Source organism: Panthera pardus, unplaced genomic scaffold, assembly GCF_024362965.1.
Source record: "Panthera pardus isolate Hobbes unplaced genomic scaffold, ASM2436296v1 HiC_scaffold_13, whole genome shotgun sequence".
In the NCBI taxonomy this organism is placed as follows: domain Eukaryota; kingdom Metazoa; phylum Chordata; class Mammalia; order Carnivora; family Felidae; genus Panthera; species Panthera pardus.
Genome location: NW_026526688.1, coordinates 200120322 through 200144552, shown reverse-complemented (window position 1 = coordinate 200144552; position 24231 = coordinate 200120322). Strand labels below are relative to the sequence as shown.

At 52.9% G+C, this 24231-nt stretch overlaps 1 protein-coding gene across 2 annotated transcripts in view; it reads left to right on the top strand.

Annotated features, from left to right (window-relative positions):
• The first annotated feature begins 10229 nt into the window (after nucleotides 1-10229).
• PPP2R2C (protein phosphatase 2 regulatory subunit Bgamma) overlaps nucleotides 10230-24231 on the top strand; it is a 137883-nt gene continuing 123881 nt past the window's right edge. The window contains exon 1 of one of the 2 annotated variants that reach the window (XM_019453756.2): nucleotides 10230-10422. In XM_019453756.2, coding sequence (XP_019309301.1) covers nucleotides 10353-10422 — 70 coding nt within the window. In that variant the 5' untranslated portion in view covers nucleotides 10230-10352. Of the gene's footprint in view, nucleotides 10500-24231 lie in introns of both variants that reach the window. The other variant, XM_019453759.2, reaches the window with a different exon arrangement.

Here is a 24231-nt window from a genome sequence, read left to right as displayed (position 1 = left end):
AAAAAGCTGCCAGAATTAATAAATGAGTTTAGCAAGTTTACAGGATGCAAGAGCAGTCAGAATTGAAAAACTTCAAATACCATTTAGAGTATGAGATATAGAGGAATAAATCTGCCATCAGATGTGAAAAACCTACAGACTAGAAATTATAAATCGCTAATGAGAGAAATTAAGAGCTAAATAAGTGAAGAGATGTACCATATTCATGTGTTGGAAGAGTCAGTATTGTTATCCTTTCAATTCTCCCCAAATTTATCTATAAATTAAACACAATCCAACTGAAATCCCAACATGCTTTTTTGTTTTTTGTTTTTAGAAACTGACAAACTGACACTAGAATTCATCTGGAAATGCAAAGGTCCTAAGATAAGCACAAGAATAAAGCCAGAGGATGAATATAATCTGATTGAAAGAACTTATTGTAAAACTTCATTAATGGATGCCAAGTTGGACAAGTAGATCTATGGGACAAAATAGAGGCCAGAAATAGATCCCCACACATATGGCAGCTGATACAGCTCATTTTCACCAAAGGTGAAAAAATAGTTCAGTGAAGAATACACAGACAATTGGAGCTAAGACTGTGTGTGCGCGCGCGTGTATGTGTGTGTGTGTAAAAGTGAACCATAGCTCTCACCAAATACAAGAATTAGTACAAAATGGACCAAATTTTCAAATAGACCAAAATTTGAAACCTAATTCCAGAAAACTTCTAAAATAGGAGTTGACAAACTTTTTCTTAAAGGACCACATAGTAAATATTTTAGGCTTGTGGACATTATGGTCTCTGTTGCAACCACACAATTCTGCCATTGTGGTGTGAAAGTGGCCACAGAAAATACTGAAAGGAAAGGGGGTGGCTGCATTCCAATAAAACTTTATATGCTAATATAGGTAGCTGGTCTGTAGGCCATAGTTTGTTGATACCTGTTGTAGAAGAAAACGTAGAAGAAAAATCTTCATGACCTTGAGTGAATCAAAGATTTCTTAGATATGACATCAAAACAGGATCAATAGAAGAAAAAAATTCATAAATTGGGCTTTATCAAAATTGAAAATGTCTCCTCTTTGAAAGACACCATTAAGAGAATGGGGAAAGCCGTTCTCTTTCTCAAAAGAGAAGGCCCTAGTCTTGGACAAAATCTATAAAACATATATCTGATAAATGGATTGTATCTAGAATATATAAAAAAAAATCATCAAAAGCCAACAATAAGAAAATAACCAACCTAAATGATAAATGGGGAAAATGTCTGAGGAGACACTTTACCAAAGATAATACACGGACAAGCACAGGAACAGATGCACAACATCCTTAGTCACTGGGGTAATGCAAATGTAAAAACCATAGTGAGATGCCACAACATACCTGTTAGAATGGCTCACATAAAAAAGGCTGACTACACCAAATTTTGGCAAGGATGTGGAGGGACTGGAACTCTCATACACTGCTAATGGGAAAGCAAAATGGTATAACCACTTTAGAAACAGTTGGCAAAATGATTTCTATCATATACAAACTATTTCATAAAAATATAAAAAGGGAAAGATATATTTATCTCTCTCTCTCTCTCTCTCTCTCTCTCTCTCTATCTCTGTCTTATGACTGTAGTGTACACAGTGGGGATACAAGAATGGTTTGAAGATAAAATTGTTAACATAACTCACTCCATCAACAGATTAAAGGCAAAAACCCATTCTATCATATCCATAGATGCAACAAAATAAAGCAATTGGCCAAACAAGAAACATTCACATTTGATAAATTCTGGCAATCTGATAAGCTCCCAGTAAACTAGGGAGGATGGGAAAGGGTGTCTATGAAAACCCAACAGCAAACATTTTTCATGGAAAAACTTCAAAAACATAGCTGCACCCACAACAAAGACGCCTGCCATCATCACTGCTGCTCAACCCTACCTTGTAGGAGAATCAATTGGGCTGGATGGCAAATGGGTGAAGGATGGCAAGAAAAAGCCAGAATTGTTTTTAACTGCAGATATGATTGTCTACCTAGAAGATCCAAGAGGATCTGCTTTCAAACTATTAGAACCACATGACGGTTCAACAAAACTGTTCGGTACAAGACAACCTACTAAAACCAATAGCACTCCTCCTGAACAGCAATACCGATGCTTCATTGGTTACAGGCAAACCCCATCCACAAAGGCAGTAAAATCTATAAGGTACTTAAGATCAAATCCAAGGAAAGATATGCAATTCCTTTAGGGAGGTAGTGTAGCAGGTGGTTCAGAGCAGGGCCTCTGACTCAAAATGTCTGGTTTCACATGTAGTCTACTCCTTACTGGCTTGGATAAATTACTTGATTGCCATGCCTAGTTTCTTTATTTGTAAAAGCAAGACAATAATAATGTCCACCTCATAGGGAAGTCAGAAAGGTTAACTGAATTAAATATAAAGTGTTTAGAACAGTAGCGGTGCATATACATGTATAAATGTTGGCTACTATTGTTATGAAGAAAATGACAAAATTTGATTGAAGGACATGAAAAAAAATCTGAATAAATCTGGAGATAGACCATGTCCATGGATGGGACAATTCTGAATCAGAAAGAAAAAAAATTTCTCCTGGTTAGTTGATACATTCTCTACAGTTGCAACTAAAATGCCGACAGAATTTTTAAATGGGATGTGAAAAGGTGAAAATTTATATACAAAAGCAAAGGTCCAAGAACGGTCAAGACATTTTTAAAGAAAACAAGGACTGTACCATTTGGTTTATTTGATATTGACTCTTTATAAAACTATACAATCTAAGGCAGAGTATTACTGGCAAACAGGCCAGATAAAGAGACTGATGGAACAGAATCGAATCCAGAAATAGACCCACGTGTATATTGAAATAGAAAGGAAGAAGCATTATAAATCAGCGGGTGAAGGATGAAGCAGTCAAAAAATGATTTGCATATTAAGTTCTTCATATGGAAAAAGTACATAGTTAAGCCTCTGCCTCGCCCCAAACAGAACAGCATGTTCTAGATGGGCTAACATATAAATGTAACAGGACCTTCTGTAGTCTACCTATGTAATTGAGGTGGTAGAGAAATATTGATCAAACAAGACACAAAATGCCAAATACTTAAGAGAAAATACAGATAAATTTCACTACATCAAAACGAACAACTTCTGTAGGACAAGAGTACAAAATAAACAGTTATGAGAAAAGCAGTAAATTATAAGAGAATGTTTGAAACACACACAGAGGATAGGTAGTAAAATTATATGAGGCTCCAGGGAATCAGTAAGAAAAAAATTCAAGTAACCCAGTGGAGAGATGGGCAGAGAAAGAACGGGTCATTCATCGAAGAAGAAATTGCAGAGGTTAAACGGAAAGATTCTCAAACTCACTCGTAATCAAGAAATGCAAATTAATCAGTCACCACATATCAGCTCCCTCATCAACTTGACACGCATTCAAGTCAACTCCAAGTGTTACAGAGAATATGATACGCTCTGCAGGAGCATAAATTGTTTCTTGATTTGGCAACATGGAGGAGGTTTAAAATGTACAGGTACCAGCACCCAGTGGTCCCTGCTCCAGATGTCCATCCTGGGGAAACCTTTACACGCGAGTATGAAGAAGTAGGTAAAACGATGTCCCTGCAGCATTGTTTAAAGTCCAGAAAGGTTGGAAACAACCTAAATACCCATTAACACGGGTGGAGGGGGATGGGAGAAATAATAAACGAATTGTTGTCACTGGTATGTCACTGGTAAACAACCTACTGTCTAGGGAAAAAGGCCTTAAATTGTAACAGTTGTCGATTTCCGAGATATAAATGCTCCCACCGTGGCTGATTTCTAGCTACCGCGGTGACATCGCTGAACACGGAGTTGGGGAGAGGTGGATACAATCAGCCCCTGGTAAAGGTCCTGGGGGTCGGCTCCAGGACACCATTGATTGTTTTCTTCCAGCATCTAAGATCAATGAAGAAACTAGGTAGAGCCGAAAAAATCATGCTTAGAAAAAAAGCAATTTGCGATGTTATAATCAATAGGGTAATGTTTCTATAAATTTTAAAATTACACAAAATGATACAATGCACTTATACGCGTTAAAGAATAGAACATAGATGGGAAGAAATCAAAAATCTGGGGATAGCGTTTGCCTTTGGAAAGACAAAGCTAAAGGAAGGGCCGCAAAGAACTTCAGCGTATCGTGTGGTTTTCTTTCTTAAATTAAAAAAGCTGAAGCAAATATGGTGGAATCTTGATTCCTTTTTTTTTTTTTTAATTTTTTAAAATTTCTTTTTTTTAACGTTTATTTATTTTTGAGACAGAGAGAGACAGAGCATGAATGGGGAGGGTCAGAGAGAGGGAGACACAGAATCTGAAACAGGCTCCAGGCTCTGAGCTGTCCGCACAGAGCCCGACGCGGGGCTCGAACTCACGGACCGCGAGATCATGACCTGAGCCGAAGTCGGCCGCTTAACCGACTGAGCCACCCAGGCGCCCCTCTTGATTCCTTTTGAATCAGTATTCAAAGGGGGGGGGCGTGATAACACACTCCAGTCTCTATTTATCCGAAGTATCTCATTCACATAAACATAATGCAAAACTAAAGTACGATTATGATTATGTAAAAACAAAACTCCCCTGAAAAGCCATCCAAAAAGGTTTCAGTCACTGTGTTTGGATTCTGGACCACAGCTTTTCTACTGTCCTTGATTTCCACATTCTGTCTCATGAATAGGTGTGACTTGTGTAGTGGCAGGAAGCCACCAAGCTTTGAGTGTTGGGCCAGGTGGTGGCTCCGGGCCCGTCCGTACTGGCATGTCTATTTGATGGGTCTTAGCGCATGTCAGAATTCTTGGACGGTCTCCACCCGAGGCACCGTGAATCGACTTGGGGTCAGTGGGTGGGTTTTCGTCCAGAATTTCCTGTGAGAAGATCCACCCTGGCACTGTTCCAGGAAGCCTCTACAGCGTGAAACAGATGGTTCATAGCGCTGGGAGGAACCTTGAAGCTCCACGTTGGCCCCACGGTGGCCACAGAGGGAAAGGGGGCAAGAAGTAGTCACATGGGTACCAGCTAAGCTTTGGATTCACAAGACTTGGCAAGGCTCTGCCACTTACCAGCTAGGTGCCTTGGGAAAAGTGACGTGGTCCCTGTTTTTGTGTTTGCTTCTGTTTCCATTTGTACAGCGAGTCCTGTAGTAGGTTGTGTTACTGTGCAAACTATTTGCGACCCCTCCTTGGGGGAGGATTGGACTTGTGTGCTCCGTTGAGGTCATGCGGCCACAGGACCTACCGTGTCCCTCCTCGCCCTGTTGGACTCGTGAGTGGTGGTTACGGGACTTACTTGGGGGCAATGAAGCTGCTCCCAGAGTAAACATGGCAGGGATCAGAGGTACAGCCAACTTGCGATGTGCATGGACCATAAGTGAGACCCTATTCTGTCAGGCACTGCGTGGGGAGGGTCGTCCACTGCTGTGATACCACTGAATCCATTCTGGCTGAGAGTGCTCGTGTCCGGAGGACAGGATGGGATAATGTCCGTGATGTGCATAGCCACCACGTGGCATACAGGGACGTTGAAGTCAGAACAGGAGCGGTCATGCGCAGCTACCAACAATCCATAAATTTTGGCCACCAAACACATCATGTTTATTTCTCACTCACATCACGCATCTTATAGGGGGTCCCTGTCCTTTGTGGTCATTCAGGGGCCCCTGCTGATGGAGACTCCGTCTTGATGGGTCTTTTTTCAAGACCCTGAGTCAGGAGGGAAAAAAAGAAGCACACTCAGGCTTGTAAAGCTCCGACTCCAAAGAGACGCGGGTCACTTCCCTCTCTTTTCACTGCCCAAAGCAAGTCTCACGGCTATGCCCGGTTGCATAAAAGGGACGGGAGAGCAAATCCGCTCCGTGTACAAGAGGTGGGAAGTAGGGTATGTGAGGTGGGCACTGCGACCTCCATGGGGCCACTCCGTGAACGGCGGCTGGCGCTGGACTTACTGTGCATCGTGACCTTCAGGCTGACTCCCAATGGGGAAAAGTGCCACGTGGACCACATTCTAGGCAGGGGACGGGCATGCACAATGCAGAGTCTGGGAGGCACCTGCCCTGTTCTGGAGACGGCCGGTGTTCAGGCGGAACACGACGCAGCCAGGGGACTAGCCAGAGATACGCTTCGGAGCTCTCAGTGAACACCTCTGGATTTGGACGTTAGCCTGTGGCAGCCGGGAGCCTTGAAACATGGTGAGCAGGAAAGTGAGCGGGGCCAGCTTTCGGCCCAGGTGAGGGAGGGGTGAACCCCTGAGTTCCGGCGGGGCGGGGAGGATGGTGGGAAGAGGTGGGTTTGTGGGCTCTGTCTGAGGGCCAGTCAGCAGGACTGGAAGCTCGACAGGACGTGATGGCTTGAGGGGGACAGGTGGAAAGATGAGTCCAGCCTGTCCCGAAACTGGTTGTGGGAGAGGTTGGAGGGGGTGAATGGCTCAAGTTACAAGCAATGCCAGCACTTTGTTTCAGGAGGTTTTTTGGAGCGGCAGGAACTCTCTTGTGTTACCTCCTCGGTCAGCTCTTTGACCTCTGTTACTAAAGCTCAGCATGCATAGACCCCCTCGTCCACGATCCCTCGCCGACTACACACCGGCCACAGAAGGGAGCACAGGTGCATGCCGACACAGGGCCGTATCCATAACAACCTCCAAACCTAACGCGAGCGAGGCGCCCACCCACAGGAGAAACAGCAGCGTGTTTCCACAGCGGAATATTAGACAGCAATGAAAAATGAATAGATCACAACCACAAATACGCAGTACGGAGCGAACCTTAGAAACATAATGTTGAACAGAACCAGATCCCAAAACATTCATGTCGTGTGATTCTATTTGTAGAAAGTCCCTCCCCACCTCCCCCCCCCCGCCCCGATAAAATCACAGTGTTAGAAGTCAAGATGGGGCTACCTGTGGGGTGGACCGAATGGGCTGTCAGGGGGCCTCTGGAGGGTGCCAGTGTCTTCTTTTCTTGACTGGGCTGGCAGTTAAACAAGCGTTTACTCCGCGACAGTTCACTGAGTCGCACATCCAGCTTTTGTGCACTTTTCTGCACACAAACTAAACATCAGTCAAGACCAGGCAGACGGAGACAAAATACTGCAGGGACCACCAGAAGGGGCATAACTTGGTAAGCGGCTGAGAGGCAGGAGAAGGTAGGGTCGCTGAAGCAGAGGGGAGGAGGGGCCAGGAGGCCCGCAGGGTGGAGGCTGCTGAAAGGTCAGCTAAGGGAGGAGGCCATCGACTCCTGCACTGGCTCCAGGAACAGGACAGTCGTTCCCAACCCTCTGGAGACCAGTTTCCCTTTGGGGAGGCAGGGTGGGATTGGTGGAAGGCTCTAGCAGCGAGTGTGGGGGGCGGTGCGGAAGAGGAGATGGTGACTGTAGATGTGTCCTTTGGCACTCTGGTCCCAAAGCGGGGGAGGGCACCATGCTGGCAGCTGGAGGGAAGGCAGTCAGGACTGTTTTTATCGTGGAAAAGACCCAAGCAGGCTTTGCCGCGGGGAACCCCTAGGGGAACTGCTGGCAAACCCTTATCAGGGAGGTCGTCTCTACTCCCACTTTGTACAATAGTCCCCCTCGCCATTCATCTCCGTCCCCCTACTCCCTTCCTCCTCTTCCCTGGGTCCTGGCCTCTATGTTATCCGCTCACTTCACCTAATTGATCACGGCCCGCTAAGAGGTCAAACCCATGGGAGCAGGGAGTTTTACCTGTTCGGTTCCCCCTATTATCCCTACTCAACAAACATCTGTCGTGGATGAATGAATGGGGAGGTGTCCTGCAGAGAGAGGGGGTGGGGAAGGGAGGACCAAGGGTGGGGATCTGGAGCTCGGGAAGGGGGCAGGGCACTGAGGGGCAGGGACGTTTGCAGACAAGAAGTGGAAGCAATGGATTGCATGGTGGGGGGGGGCGGTGAGTGTGGGTGGGGTGGGCAGGAGGTAGAGGGAAGAGCCTTGGTTCTGATGGGGGGGGGACGGTGCTTCAGGAGAACTAAGGAGACAGTCTGGAGGAGCTGCAGGAAGTCAGAGAGGACCTCGGGGGTGGAGGGTGCGGAGGGCTGATGTTGTGCCCCGGGGCCCAGCAAGGTTGGAGACCACCAACTCGGGGGTCCCCTGCTTGGCTCAGAAGCTGACCAAGAGGTCGTGCTTGCTGGGCCCGCTCCCGGTCAGGACTTGAACCCAGCCTGTGTCTTCCAGAGCCATTTTGCTACACTGAGCCAGAGAGGTGAGCGGGGTGTGGGCAGAGAGCGGGGGTGCTGGGTTCTGGATGTGAGGTTTGGGCAGCCCAGGCACGAGGGAGAGGGCAGGAGGGGCCGGGCTGGTGGGCGAGACGGCACGTGGATGCCAGCCTCCTTCGCCACAATGCGGAGGTGCGTCCTGAACACATCTCACCTGCGCTTACCCATCCTTGCACTGAGCCTGCACACCTGTGCTTTGAGGCGGACCCGGTGAAAAAGCTGAGGCTGGGGAGAGTGTGGGGGTCACTCAGGAAGCAGGTGGTGGTGCTGGCAGAGACCCCAGGACGCTGTGGGGTCCTTTCCATCACAGCCAGCAGGGGTGGGGGGTGGGCGGACCTCCTCCTAGGTCCATTCTGGGCATTTCTGCCGCATGAAAGCCCAGCTCTAGCTGCCAAACACCCACTCCCCAGCGAGAATCCTCAGGCTGCGTCCGCCTGCCCCGGTCTTCATGACCCCGTCCTCCTGCCCCTGCCCCTCCTGGCCCCACTGCAGTTTGGGGGAGCTGCGCGGAGTCCCCAGAAGTCCAGCTGAGAGAAGCAGAGCTTCACAGAATTGTGGGGCTGGGACCTCCTGGCTCCCTCTCCCAGCTGGGGCTGAAGGCCCTCAACATTTGTGGCTCCTCCCAGGCAGTCTCCACCTTTCCTCCCCCTCCCTTTCCAAAGAGGTTTTGCTGAGCACCTAGGAAGGTACTGGGGGGGGGGGTGTCGATCCTTCCCTCCCCACCCTCTGAGGCTCCCCGGTGAGGCCTGTGCCCCTGCAAGGGACTCGATCCTTCAGGCAAAGGCTTAGCTTGGACAAAAGAGGAGACATGCTTTTTGAGGGCCTGATCTGCGCCAGGCACCGCGCGCAATGCGGGGCCACACTGGTGACTCAGGGAAGGGAGGCAGGGAGGGTCCTGCTGGGCGGAAGTCCTGGGCTTGGAGGAGAGGGAGACAGGTAGAGGCATCTGTTTTCCAGCCTGTTTCTGGAGTGCACCCAGCGGTGCTTGCACGCTTTATCTTCCCAGTAAGTAGAGAGATGAGCCGGAGGACCGATCATGGAGCTCTGCCTGGAGGAAGCCAGCTAGCCCAGGCAGCTCACCCCGAGTTCTACCTCATCGGTGGCCGATTCTCCCCGCCCCTCCCGCCCTCCCCAACCCCCCCCCCCCAGCTTCTTCCCACGGCTCCAGTTTTGCGCTCCAGAGAGTCCTCAACTTGTCTGACCCACCCTCTTCTGCCAACGAAGGGGACCCTTGTCCGCCCCCCTGTCCCCACTTCTAAAGTCTTCCAGGCTCCGAGGTGCCACCTTCGGCTGCCCCCCACCCCACCCCCCATCCCCTCCCTGTCCTTTCGGTAGCTGCCCTTCTGCCCCACCTCTGCTAACCCCTCCGTCGTTGGGCATCTCTCTTCCATAATTTCGGCACCTGGGCGGCCAAGGTGCCCCCGCAAAAGCTCAGCTGACCAGCGCCCCCCCCCCCCCCCCAGGTGGCCATCTCCGTCCTCCCTCCCCCGCCGGGCACTTCCAGCCACCAAAGGCGCCCACCCGCGGGGCCCGGAGCACAGCGGTGCCTCCCCCGCCGGGGCGCGGCTCCACCTGCAGGGCGCTGGGCGGCAGGCGCGCGGCGGGCGGCGCGGGCCGCGGGGGCGGAGGAGCGGGCGGCGCGAGGGAGGGGCCTGCGGAGCGGCGGCGGCGGCGGCGGCGGCGGCCCCAGCCCGCGCAGCCCGGCTCGGCCCCGGCTCGGTCGGCGCAGCGCCGCGCGCGTCCCCTCCCGCCGCCGCCGCGCAGCCAGGCGCCCCGGCACCAGGCCGCCGCCGCCGCCGCCGGGCGCACGACGCAGCGCGCACCGGCCGGGATGCGCGCCCGGGCCCCGGCCCGCCCCCACCCGCGGCCGCCGCCCGCCCGCCGCGCGCTCGCCTGACCGCGGCGCCCGCCCCGGCCGCCCCGCCCGTCCCCGGCCGCCCCCCCCTCCTCCCCGGCCGCGATGCCCGCCCCCCGGGGCCCCGGCGGCCCGCGCCCCTGCTAGGCTGCGGCGGCATGGCCCGCGCGCCCGGCGCGACCTCTGCGGATTGCATCGGTGTGTGGCGGCGGGGCATGCCCAGGGCACCGGGCACGGCCTTCAATGGGCGAGGACACGGACACGCGGAAAATTAACCACAGCTTCCTGCGGGACCACAGCTATGTGACTGAAGGTAACGTACGTGTTGTCTGAGGCCCCCTCCGGCCGGCCGCGGCGTGGGGATGCCGTCGCACCGAATGCCCTCCGAAGGTTTGGACCGCGCGCTGTGTGTCGTGTCCCCCCCCCCCCTCCCCCGCCCCACCCCACCCCACCCTATCCCACCCCGCCCCGGGTCCCGGAGGGAGGGAGCCCGAGGGCGCCGGCCTCTGCTTCCCAGCGCTCTCCTCCGCGCCGCCCTCCGGCCGGCAGCTTTCGACCCCCCAGGCCCGGAGGCATCCCGAGTCGGCCGTGGCCGTCATTTGTAGAAAGGCCATTCCTGCGGCTAATCTGGCGAAGAAATCCGGGGAAATTAAATGGTTTAGAATCCTGGGTTGGCCATTTCAGCCCTGCCCAAAGCCTACAGAATTTTCTAGGCTTCCCACTCCCCGGAGACGAAGAGGGATCCGAGGGGGTGTGTGTGTGTGTGGGAAATCCATTTCCAGATTCCCCCCAGAGGCTCGCTGTCCTGGGCCCCTCCCTGTGCCTCCGGAGGCAGGGGCCCTTCCTGGGTGGGAGAAGGCGGCTGGTTTGGGGTTGGTCTTTTATACCTGGTGAGTTATACTGACATAGGAGGAACTGGCCCCAAACTGTCAGAATTTTCCCCCCAAAAGTGGGGCATGCCATCCCGAAAGGGCCCGGCGTTTGAAATCCCCCAAATCGGCCCTAGAGGCCCAAGCCCAACCCCCACCCCGAGATGGTGGGATCCAGAGGGTCGGGGCCCAGTGACTTCCAAGGGTCTCTCTTCTCCCTCCACCTTGCCCGGAGAACGGTGGGGACAGGTCCCAAGCCGCAGCCAGGGGCCCGCGGAGCGAATCCTCGATTTGAAGATGGGGATAGCTAGCCGCGGGGTGGCAGTATGCATCAGTGAGGACACTTGTGCTGGAGACCTTCCCGGGTTTAGGGACCGTGAGCACCTTGCCTAGGGGCTGCTGGACTGGCCGCCTAAGTGTTCGTGGGTTTGCAGCGAGAGGTCCCCGGGTGGGTGCCCCGGTGGGAGGGGCCCCGGGCATCGCGGTCCGCGGGGGCTGGTGCGCGTGGGTGCCGCTGTCAGGGAACCTGTGTGGGCTTGGCGCCGGTGACTCTGACTCCTGGGTGGCGTCCGATGCTCCGGTGCCTGGCTCCACCGGAAATGAGGCCGAGCGGGTGGCCGGGCCCCTTGCGGAGGAGGCCGGGGAGCGTCGCGCCAGCGCGGGGCGGGTGGGACCCCTGCGTCCCGGCCCGGAGAGCAGAGGCAGGGTGTGTAACCTGGGAGGAGGGACGCTGAGGGGCGGCGCTTCCCGCTCCCCGGAGGAGAACCGCTGAGTCATGCTTTGCTGATGGGGGAGGGGGTGGCGGGAGGAGGCCGCGCAGCCGGGCCGGGTGAGGGCTCGGGCCCCCAGCTAGGGCTTTCTGGGGCCCAGGGAGCTGAAAGCGGCCCTTTGTCGCCTGCCTTGGTGAGGTTGAGGAAGAATCGGCGAGTTCTTTCTGCTGGCAGGCTGCTGAGCACAGAGGGTGAAGGAGGCCTCTGGGCTGCTGGCAGGTGCCCCAGTGGCCTGGCTCCGGCCGAGAGGGCATCTTGGCAGGTCATTCTGGTCTGGCTTTGTGCAGGAAGCCCGAAGCCTGTTTTCTCCTCTCGCATGGAGGCGGATGGGACAGGACGCGGGACTTGGTGATTAAAAGTAAAAAGCACCATGCCTCACCCCCAGTGGGCTTGAGCAAAGACGAGTTCCTTCTTCACCCTGTCTCCCCCCCGGCCTGCTTGCTTTCATAAATTTAAAAGCTCTTAGCGGAGGAGAGCAAGGGGCCAGTGGATACTTGGAGTAAGAAGTGCTTTTAATTCCTCGTCATTCATTCAACAAATACTTAGCTCCTATGTGCCAGTCACTGTTGTAGCCCCCGCGGGTCTAGACAAAGATGCTGCCCTTGGGCAGCCTGTATTCTAGAAGGGAGCTCTGTGCGTGGTATTGAGGGGAAGCTTTGCCACCAAGTCTTGGTCTCCCCATCTGTAAAATGGGAGTGAATAATAACCATCTTGCCTACAAGGTCTTGGGGTTTCTGGGAGGGTCCGGCGGACTGGCGGATGACGGAGCCATCTTGGAACAGGAAATTGTCAGGAAATTGTCAGCTGGCAGTTGAAGTATGTTAAGCACCTGCTGTGTGCTGGGGCCTCACTCAAGATACCGCATACACCATACCCCCGTTCTATAGATAAAGAAGTCAGGGTTTGACCTTGTCGGTGTCCCAGGCTGAGTGCGTGTGTAGGGCATAGGGCTCAGGGGGGCTGGGATGCAGAGGAACAAGAGGGTCTAGCAGAGGAAGCAGTGACAGTCATTGTTGGAATCCTATGAGATTTCTGGCCTCCCTACGTGAAAACAGACTTTCACAACGTTGCGCCCTGCATTTTGTGCTCGGAGACCAGGGTAGGTCACAGATTTGGGTGTCAGACAGACTTGTGTTCAAATCCTGCTTCTGCCTCTTCACAGGCTGTGTAATCTGGGACAAGTTATTAAACCTTTCCGAGCTTCACTTTCTCCCTTCGTACAGGGGGAGATAATAATAACAAGCCTTACGTTATTATTATTAGGATGATCAGTGATTATTACGCTAATGTAGAAAACATCAGCACAGTGCTTGGTCTATTGGAGGCATTTGATAAATGGTACTGGTATAATTTAAAAGGCTCCTGGAAGAGCTTCATGAGCAAATAATGGATGCTGAGATCTTGCAAAAGACCCAGGTGTACAAATTCTTTTTCCACCTGGTCATTTGGCCCACAAACACTCACTCACTACACTCCAGTGGCTCTGGTCTACTTCCTGCTCCTCAAGCAGGTCATTTTTTTTTTTTTTTCCTTGCTTCACGGCCTTTGCACTGGCTGTGTTCTCTATCTAGAATATCCACCTCCTGCCCTTCTCATAGCTGGCTCCTCCTCAGCCTTTAGATCTCAAGTCAAACATCGTCTTTGCCTATGGGAGTCCTGCTCGAATTCCTCAATCTCTTATAAAATCTCAAATACTTTGGGAAGAGTTTAGGTTTTGTTAGTCATTCACACCTTGGTATGAATTAGAGCAGCTTTTTTTTTTTTTTTTTTCTTTTTCCTCAACTCTTGGCTCATCTCAGCTGATCGAGGGTTGTGATCACTAAGCACGGATGCAGGCCACCCTGGGGCACAGAGAACTTGGAAAGGTTGGGTGGATGTTGGGGAGGGCAGTATCGTTGAGTCTCTCCAGACAGTAGAAGGACCTGGACCCTTGAGAGAGGGTCCCCAGGGGTAGGAGAGTGCCAGGAAGTCTCTGTGTGTTTAGACTTTTCTCAAGAGCCAGATGTGGCCCAGGAGGGGCGCTTCCTGGCTGTGTTCCCTTGCTGCAGCCACGGAGCTCAGCTTTTGGATGAGTGAAATAGGCGTTTCTAGGTTAGTCTGGTCTGCAAGCCCCTTCATCCCCTTTCACGCAGCAGCGTTTCCCAAGCCCATTTGCTACTGGCTCTGGCCCTGGGCAGACATGGGGGCTCCCAGCCCATAGGAGGCGGCACATGCTGAAGAGAGAGTTGGTGGCAGTGACTGGGTGTCTTTGGGAAGGAGCAGTCACTCCCAGGTGCCTGCAGGTTAAGGCACCTGAGGGCACACTTTTCTGCCAGGACCACAGTCCCCTCCCTGGAGCATCTCAGCCATTAAACTCTGTCATCTCTGCCTTTTACATCCATGGAAAGAAAGGTACCTCCGTCTCCCTGACCCCGTATCCCTGCCTTCCTCGTGTGCTGCATGTGGTTCAGAGCCACCTGTGTGTCCCCGCGGATTGTATGGTTGAGAGATGAAGCAGGGCTCAGAGGAGGAAGGGGTAAGGTCGGGAGGGTGTCCCAGGCCTGTCCGAACCCAGCATTTGGGCAGTTTCCACAGCATGGAATTGTCTTCCTGGTTCGAACTGGTTGAGCGGGGATAATGTCAGCTTTCTGCCCACGCCTAGACTACGCCGGAGAGGCATGCTTTGTGGGAGACCAGGGTTCATCCAAATTTGCCCCCACGTTGGGGCTGTTGAGGCTGATCTCCCCAATACCCAGCGCCTCACCCCACAAGAGCATCGTGGTTCTCACCCAGAAACCTGTGGCCAGAGGCCGGGCCAGCTTGGTCCGAGGCTAATGCGTCCCTCTTGCAGTGACTGGTTCTAGAACGGACATGGGAACCAGTTCTGGAGGTCGCGTGGAAGCTGGTTTCTCTCTTGGAAGGAGCAGGGAGGCTCCCATGGTTGCCAGCAGTCCCCCTGAGACCATGAAGCGGGTAAGTCCTAAGCCAACAATGCTGACGGTGTCTGAGCAGAGAGTGAGTGGCAGCAGGGGACATTGTGACTCCGTGGGTTAACCAGGCCTGATGTCCACCCGTCTCTGGGCTTCCATTCCCATGAGCTGCCACACTTCCTCTTTGCTGCACACTTTAAGCTGAGCCTCTGTGCCTTGTAGCCAACACACCCCCTTTCCTGGTTATCTGGAAGACCGGGAGCCTGCCCCGTCACTCCCGGCTAAGATTTGAGACCCAGGAAACCAAGAGGGAGTTTGATGTGTTCACTTTCTGTGTTAGGAATCCTGTTGGATGTGTTTTATTGCACTCAAGTCAGGGCTGCTGAGTTCTGGCTTCCCTTCCTCGGCCCTCCTGAGGAGGCATTCCAGCCAGATGAGTTCTCCCAGGAGACCTGCGTTCCCGGTGGGGTCTGACTCTGGGTTCGTCATCTCGACCAGGTCACCCCGTGTCTCGGACCCCGAGCGTCTTCTCTGGATTGCTGCTCGCTTGAAACGAGAGATGCACAGTTGTTTGATGTTGTAAATGTGTCTGTCACATGCTACGTGCATGTGTTCCTTCGTGGGAGGAACACTCTCTGTGAGCCCAGGGCATTAAATGGCTCGGTGTGTGTGAACACGCCCAGCCCAGGGCCTGGGGCCCAGTCAGTACTTAATAAACGTCGTCTGCCAACGGTTAGAGTTAGGATAGCCTAGAACCATCGCCAGACTGGCTAGCCCAACCCCATCGCCACTCCACGGGGAAATGGAGGCTAAGAGGGGGTCGCTCATGGCGTTTCCCTGAAGCCAGCCCAGAGGGAGAGTGGGGGGAGCCAGCTTTCGGTTGGAAATCAAGCTGGGGACTGCTGGGCCTTCACCCCCATTGCTCCCCTTTCAGAATATCACTTCCATGAGCAATCCTGGACTTTCGCAGACTCACACTGTCTCCATGTCAGGGGTGGGGGGGGGCAGTGAGAGAGGCTGGGTGTTCTCTGTTCAGTCGCGCCACCTCTCTGAGCCTCAGTTTCCTTACACTGGGTTGTCACACGGCTCTAAGGAGCAAAGGCTGTGTGGACTCCACCGTTGAGTGGGTTGGCCCCCACAGCCCCCTCCCTGTAAGCAGCTCACTGGTTTATTTTTATTTTTTTATTTAATTTAGTTTTGTATGTTTACTTATTTTTTGAGAGAGAGAGAAAGAGAGAGAGAGAGAACAAGCAGGGGAGAGGCGGGGGGGCGGGGGGACAGAGCATCCGAAGTAGACTTTATGCCCACAGCACAGAACCCTATGCAGGGCTCAAACTCACGAACTGTGAGATTGCGACCTGAGCTGAAGTCAGAGGCTCAACCCACTGAGCCACCCCGGCGCCCCGAAGGCAACTGTATAAATTCAGCAAGAGATTATTAGGAGTTTTCCAGCGCTTGGCAGTCTGTGCCATCCGGGCAGTCACGTGGGGCCCCACGCCCGGAAGGACCAGATTCTGGTTTTGTGCTCTGCTGTCGCCGTGTGGAGTTTTTATCATCTTCTCTCCGGACCCATGCTTTGTAGGCGACGTCTGATGGGGGCAGCGGAGTGGACGCCCGAGCAGAGATGATGCGTGCAGCACGTGTGGCAGCTGCTTTGTGCCGCTGCTACGCACACCTTGTGTTTGCTTCGAGCGTCGCTGAGCTCCCACACGCGTGGGCCGCCACATTCTGTGCTTCCGCAGCGGGTCGGCTGACGGCCCGGAGACGCCACGCTTTTCCACTTGAACCAGACTAGATTCAGCGGCAGAAAGGAGGCAGTGACGTGCTAAGGAGCACGAGGGACCAAGGAGCCCTGCCGTCCCCTCCTCCCCGCATTCCGTCCTTGCGTGAGCTAATCACTGATGCTGAAAATAATGACCCAGAAGGAAAGGACAGGAGGGGACAGCCCTAGTCCTTCCCTTTCAATCCTTATTCATCACTGAGCCAAGGGTAGAGGCGTGTGTGTAGAATGTGCAAGCATCAAAAAGTGAAACGAGGGGCGTCTGGGTGGCTGAGTGGGTTAAGCGTCTGACTTCGGCTCGCGTCATGATCTCACAGTTCGTGGGTTCGAGCCCCACATCAGGCTCCGTGCTGACAAAGCCTGGAGCTGCTTCAGATTCTGTGTACCCCCTGCACACCCCCCCAAAAAAACTAATAAACCTTAAAAAAAAGAAACAGCTAAATGAAACCAGATGAGCTGTTTGGGTTAGCATCCACACTGCCCTGGTGACAATGAATACGGTACCCACGCGGGTAGGAACCCCAGATACGAATTGTGTGTTTCCGTGAGTCTGCATTCCCGTTAAACGCTCTTGTGTTCGCACTTAACGCTGGAATTGCAGAACAGAATGGTGACTGGCAGAATTCACGCTGATAACTTAAACGTTTAGTTTTTCTGTCGGCGTTACGTAGCAAATAACACTGCGGCGAGTTATGGGGAAAGTGAAAAAGGTTTATGTTTTAGTTCCTCTGGCTTTTTGAACCGGGTGCTCTGCATTTGCATTTTGCACTGGGCCCTACAAATGGTAGAACTGGCCCTCCTTTACTATATGGGACAGGCTGGCATTTCCAGGGGGCAAGAATCCTTGGCCCGCCTCCCACCGCCCCCTTGGCTTTTGGGATTGGTAGAGAACTGGTGAGAGCCTGTCACCCATTGGGCAGCTTTTCCCTATTGGGCGGGGTTAAAGTATTAAAGGTCCCTGCTCCTCCCCTACCCGCTGGGGCTGGCACTCCTTGGGCTGTTCCAAGGAGGGGATGCCAAGTGTCTCATTTCAGATTCCAGCCTTTCGACCTGTGTCCCCACAGCCCTGAACTGAGGGGCAGTAGAGGAGGGGTCCCTAGCTCCCCATGCCCCCCACCCCCCCTATTACCATTAATAAAGCAGATTCTTTTGATTTCTCTCTTCTTGGCTACCTCCCCTGTGTGGCCTCAAATCCTAGCGGCAGGGAGGGCTGCCTAATGGTTACCTCAGTCCCGCCCCAGACTCCACGGCTTTATTCCTGTGATAGATACGCCATAGTTCAATTAATCACCCCCATTGTTGCATAATTAGGTGGCTTGTTTTTCTGGTATAACACCGAGTGAACGAACACTGTTTGCTATGAAGATACTCTATGCCCAACTCCCAACCCCGAACAGCTTTGGAGTAATTTCTTCAGAGAGAACCCTGTGCGTGCAGTGTCTTGCGAAAATGATGAACGCGTTTGGTGTTCTCGACGCATGTCGCCAAGTTATGCTCCAGAAAGTGTTGCTGTTTTTACCACGTGCTGATCACCACTCGATACCCTAACGTGTTTGACCGCTGCAGATATCACAGATGAAAAGTATTTGTTTTAATTATGTCTGAGTACCGATGAGATGGGCTATTTTTTCCCCCTTTTGTTCAATAGATATTTGCCGCCCCTCCTTCTGTGCCAGGGGGATGTTAGCTGTTGGACGGACAACGTTGAAGACGGAGTTCATTGCTGTCCTTCAGTCAGCCACTCATTCATTCGCTGGGCAGATATCTCTGGAGCTGCCTCTGTGTTCTGGGCACTGGCTTCTTCCGGGTTGCTGGGGCAGGGAGGGGGAGGGTGGGGTGAGAGCTGGGAGAGGAGAGCGCTCAGGAAGAGCCTGGGGTTCTGCAGTGGCTAAAGGACAGATCACAGGGAGTCTGTGGCACGGTTGGGGTAGGCACCCAGGTGGGCCGTGGAGTCATAGGCCTGAGAATCTGGGTGGGAAGGGACAGGGCGGGGGAAGAAGGATGGGTCACCATCCTGCCATCCTGTTGGGTAGGAGGACAGTATTGGAAAGTGTCTCCCGGGCTCCCTGTTTCAGGTGTTTACACGCACTCTGCACCCTGTTCCCCGGGGCTCTGCTTCGGTGATGCCGTCTTTCCATGAGCCCTTAAGGTCTGCAACCCTGTCTCCCCGCTCAGGTCTCCCTGCTGGCACACAGAGTCGTTTGCTCTCTGTTCTCCGCTCTCCCCGACAGACAGCCCCTTGACCCCTTTTCTCCAATCTCACTGCCTCTGGGGCAAAACGCTCCAGGTCCTAGAAGGCACGTTTCCAGAGCTCTGTGCTCTGTGGACACAAGCCAGGCTGTGTCCTTCTCCAAAACGTCGGCCTGTCTCTGCCAGGGTCTTGGATGCCATTGGGAGAGTGAGCTGCCTCCAGCAGTCTGGAGGAATCTGCAGCCCGCAGCACCCTGGGGAGTCCTGCTAGTTAAACCAGGCCCTGCAAGACAGGTGCCTCTTTTCCACTGCACTGGTGTCCCGTGGCCCTCATCAAAACGACCCATGTAGACTTGAGTATTAAATGATTAGGAAACCAACATAATAGCCATTATTAGTATTAACCATTTATTGAGTATATACTATGTGCCAGACACGATGCTAAGTACAGCATCTTACTGGATCCTAACAAAGCTCTGGGTTGTATGTATTTTCCCCATTTTACAGGGGAGAAAGCTGAGGTTTGGGCACATGTGAAGAGTCACAGCTATAAACGGGCAGAGCTGGGGTTTGAACACAGGCTATCTGCCTGCAGAACCCGCACTCCTGACCTCCACACTGTGTGGAGGAACCAACAGGGAGGGGACAGGAGATCTGTTGGGTTCTGATTATGCTCCTTGCTTAGCAGGGTCTGGGATTCAAACCTAGCACTGCCTGGTGTGGTGCTCACGCTGGGCATGCGGCAACACATCAGTCCTAGCCGTGTGTGTGGTTGGAGGCAGTTGAGATGGGCCAGGAGGAGAAGGGCTCCCCTCTACGGCATAGGGGGTGGGGGCCGGGGGGATGGTCACAGCTCTACAGAAGACAGGTGCTTTGGCACTGAAGGGAGTGGCATTCTTCAGGGCAGACAGCGATGCCCTTTGGGACATGGCATTCTAGTACATTCCAGGCAGGAAGAACAGCATGTGCAAAGTGACATATGCTTGTCTCCTGACAGCGTCTGGGCTCTTCCTCCTGGGTCCAGGAAGCAGTTCCCAGCCAGCTCTGGGTGCAGGGACCACCTGGGAGCCACTGTGCTGCCCAGGACAGGCACTGCCTCCTTGTACAATGGGGGCTATTGTCCTCCCCAACCCTGGGCTGAAGGGCCCATTGAAATGGAACAAAGGCAGCTTAGAGGTGCCGGCTGCCCCGAGCAGGGATAGGATCACCAGCTCAGGCCCGGGGCTTGCTCTGGGCCGGCCTGGCCTTCTGCATTTCTCCACCCTGGAGAGGTCATAGCCCTGACCCCTGGGGCTGCTGCTGCTGGAGGCTGGGACCTGGGCCTCCCGGGGCCTGAGCTCTGGTCTGAGTTGGCAGGTGCTTCAGCCTCGGAACCTGTTTCCCCGTCCATCCGTCCATCCGGGAAGCAGAGAGAGAACTCCCAGCCACCCGGGCTTTTTGTGAGCATTGAGTGAAATAATCTGTATACTGTACAGAAACCTCAATAAAAGGCAATTACTTGTGTTATGAGTATCAGCTTTTGGATTTTGTTTTCATTTCAAAAAAGTGGTAATGAAAACTTTTATTTATTTTTTTAACATTTATTCATTTTTGAGAGAGAAAGAGAGAGAGAGGGAGGGAGGGAGAGCACATGAGTAGGGGAGGGGCAGGGAGAGACGGAGACACAGAATCCGAAGCAGGCTCCAGGCTCTGAGCTGTCAACACAGAGCCTGACGTGGGGCTCAAACTCATCTGCCGTGAGATTATGACCTGAGCTGAAGTCGGACGCTTAACCGACTGAACCACCCAGGTGCTCCCGGACTGAAAAATTTTTAAGCCAAATCAGGACCCCGGTCACATCACCCCACCGCAGCAGGCCAGTGTTTCTTACCTGACCAAGTCAGAACGAGTGCTAATTCCTTCCCATCTGAATTCTGGTCCATCTTGGCAAGGTCCCCACTTGTCTCAAAAATGCCTTTTTATGGTTGCTGGGTTTGAACCAGGATCCCAAGGCCCGCACCTGCAAGGGGGTGTTCTGTCTCTTATGTCTTTCCTGATCGAGACCAGTCCTCTATCCCATTCTCAGACCCCTGACTGCTAAAGACATTTGTGACTGCTTTGGAAAGATGCTGGTTTCACCCCCTACTGTCCCCAGCCTGTGTCTGGCTCCCAGTTTTGCCAGAAGGGTCTAGAAGGCTAATGAGCGGTTGCCCGGACCCTGGGAGTCACCCCGGGAACGTGCCTCTCTCACCTTCCAGGGCCTTCCTCACCTTTCATCAGCGGACAGACCGGGGCATCCGTCTTCACCGAGGCCTAGCCAGATGGGAGATTCGTGAACAAAAGCAGCGGTTTCTGTGTTAAGCCATTGAGTTTTGAGATGATTTTTTTACACAACAGATAACTGGAATAGTCATGGATTCCCAGCTTGAATTCTTGGTCCAGCTCAACTCCTGTTCCTTCTGAGGCCCCTTGTCCAGCTAATTGTGCTTTCCTTGGTTCTGCCCTTGCAGAGCCTTCCAGAACTTCCTACCTGTGTATGCTAGCCTGTGTCAATTTCTGTTGTTTATCATTACCCCCAATTCCCAGTGCCAGCCAGGAAGGCGACTCAGCTCAGATCATAAGACAAGACTGGAACCCAGTCCCTTCTGGAACATCAGTAGATACGCACATGGGACGTACCTGCTTCCCCTTACACAGCTCAGCACCTGCTGCCCACCAGGTGTTGGGTAAATACGTGGTCGAGTGACCAAGAGGAAAAGTGCCACACTTTCCCCTACCAGCTTCCCCGAGTAGAAACAGTCTTCTCTTGGCAAAGTTGAAATACGTGCAGATTTCAGTCTTCACGGTTCCAGGGAAATCGCGCCAGCGCCGCGGCCCCACGGATCAGACTTGAGCTACCCCGGCGCGGTAGCTGTGAGGAACTGCGTCAATTGCAAACTTTGCCAGTAAGTTTTCAGGGCACGGATCACTAAGTAAATACCAGATGCACGTTGCAGAGCCTGCCAGGTCACTTCTTTCCGTGTCTGTCGCTGGCTGGTCACCGCGCGTGTGTTAGTTCACACACAGACAGCAAAGCATGTGGTACTGTTGCCTCCTTTGTCTCCCCGCGATGAGGCCATGTGACGCCTCACGGAAATGGAAAATCAAAAGAAGGAACGGGCCAACAGCGACGACGCCCAGCAGGGGAGTGAAAAGGGATCCTGCTGGAGGAGAACCGTGGGTGGCATGTGAACGGAGTCCTAGAGGAAATCGCCGATCCTGGGAGCATTGGAACCATGGCCTGAGGAGAGTCTCTTGGGCAGCGACAGGCGCTAAGTGAAAGAGATCCTACCCTCGTGGCTGAAGAATGTGGCTCCGGAGGGAGGGAGATACCCCAGAGGAAGTGACTCTGGGAGGTGTTTCACCACGTTGGAAACGCAAAGGGGTGAGATCTTGGAAGCTGATCTGAACTTGGGAAGACGGCTCTCCAAGGCACAGACGAGGTGCCAGCCGCCAGCAGAAGCAGCAACCTTCAAACTACTTTCCATATGCTTCTTTTTACAAAGACATAAAACACTTGACTTCTCTCAATGTTTCCAATGCTTTAAATCACTGAACTAAATAAATATTGGTTTTACTATTTTTTATATCCCTATACGCTTGTAACCATCAATGAGAGAGGTTTTTTTTTTAATGCTTACTTATCTTTGAGAGAGAGAGAGAGCACGCGCGCGCACGGGGGGGAGGGGCAGAGAGAGAGGGAAACACAAAATCTGAAGCAGGCTCCAGGCTCTGAGCTGTCAGCACAGAGCCGGATGCAGGGCTTGAACCCACAAATGCCGAAGTCAGATGCTTAACCGACTGAGCCACCCACATGCCCCAATAAGAGAATTTGGTTTAAAAAAAATTTTTTTTAATGTTTATTTATTTTTGAGACAGAGAGAGACAGAGCATGAACGGGGGAGGGTCAGAGAGAGAGGGAGACACAGAATCTGAAGCAGGCTCCAGGCTCCGAGCTGTCAGCATAGAGCCCGACGCAGGGCTCTAACTCACAGACCGTGAGATCATGACCTGAGCCAAAGTCGGATGCTTAACCGACTGAGCCACCCAGGTGCCCCTAGAGTTTTTAATGACTTAAAAAAATTATCTTTAAAGTCACAGAACATTTGTAATTTCCAGATTGATTCGTAAGATCACTTTGAATGATTTGAGCATGCACGGTCATTTCTATGCTCCCCCAACCCGAGAACTCCCTGTACTTATTTCAAATGGGTAGTGTCTATGCTGCATGGCCCTTCCACAGGTCGAGGCCACGGTGATGTTCTGAATGGTCAATATTCTTCTTGTTGAAGGCAACGACTCGAGAATATTAAATAGCGCAAATCCCTCACCGTGGGTATGGTCAGGCAGCCCTTGGATCGCTGAGAGAGGGACACACGCCCTCCCGCCACTGTGCTCACCATGCGGACCTCCAGCCAGCCCGTCTGCTTCGGGGACAATCCATCACAGAATGAGCTGGCTGAAGGAGTCCGAGGCTGAACGAAAGTGGCTCCTGTATCGGCTTTCAACGTGAAAGGTGATAAAAACAACCCTGAATATTTTATAGCCCCGAGGAGAGGTCAGGCTCTTTATTGAAAGTGTGAGAATATAATCCATCATAACATGTCCCATATCATCAGACTGTGGGAGCTAAGCTCCATTCAGGTGCTCCTTGCGAGAAGATTTTAATTGTATTTCTCTATTTATTTCATCTCATTACAGAAACGTTTGAAAATGCAGGAGGTAGAACGGGGGGGGGGGGGGGCGGAATAACATCCTGATGTCACTGCCCCGGAAACCGTTGTTCCAGTTTTTTTGTATTTCCTGTTTACCACTCCCCTACAGACTGTAATGTAAATACAGTTTGTATCTTTTAGAATACCTAACATGCTGAAACGTTTCCCCGTATTGTCACAGTTTCTGAGTAAATAATTTTTAATGGCTGCGTAATAGTCCGTTGCGTAGATATAATTATTCATTCAGTAACTAGGTCCGGATTCGTTCATCAGACTAAGGTGGATGCCTGCAGTCGGTGTGTGTGTAGGGGGGAGGTGCAGGACGGAGGAACAGGGCACAGCCCCTCCCTGGAGAACGTCTGGAATCAGGGGGACGTAAATATAGGGTCGTAATACAGTGTGCTGGGGGCTGGGAGGCAGGGGGACCCCACAGCTGGGACGGGGTCGCCGTGTGGGGCAGGGCAGAGAGGCTGGGTCCGGAGCAGAGAAGCGGCCGTAGGGAGAAGGGGAGAAAGCGTTCCCAGCACTCGGAACCAGTTGGCACATTGTGGGAGCCCATTCACCTATGGGGCTTGGGCTCCCCGGGCAGTGGTAGACGAGCAGGCAGGCCGGGAAAGGGCCCTTTGTAATCTGTCCAGGCACGGAAGGAAGAGGGAACGAGAGTGGCTGGAGGTCCCTGGGGGGTTGGAGAGTGAGGTGGGGAGGAGGGTGACGTTCAGAGGTTGTGTGAGCACCTCCAGGAGCGGCGAGAAGGCTCCTGGGACGGGCCTTGGGAGGAGGTGGAAGTGAGGGTTGTCCACGCGCCCTGGTAGAGGGAGGAGGAGGGCTGAGCCCCCTCTCATGGTCTGATCACGACAGGAGTGCTCCCCAG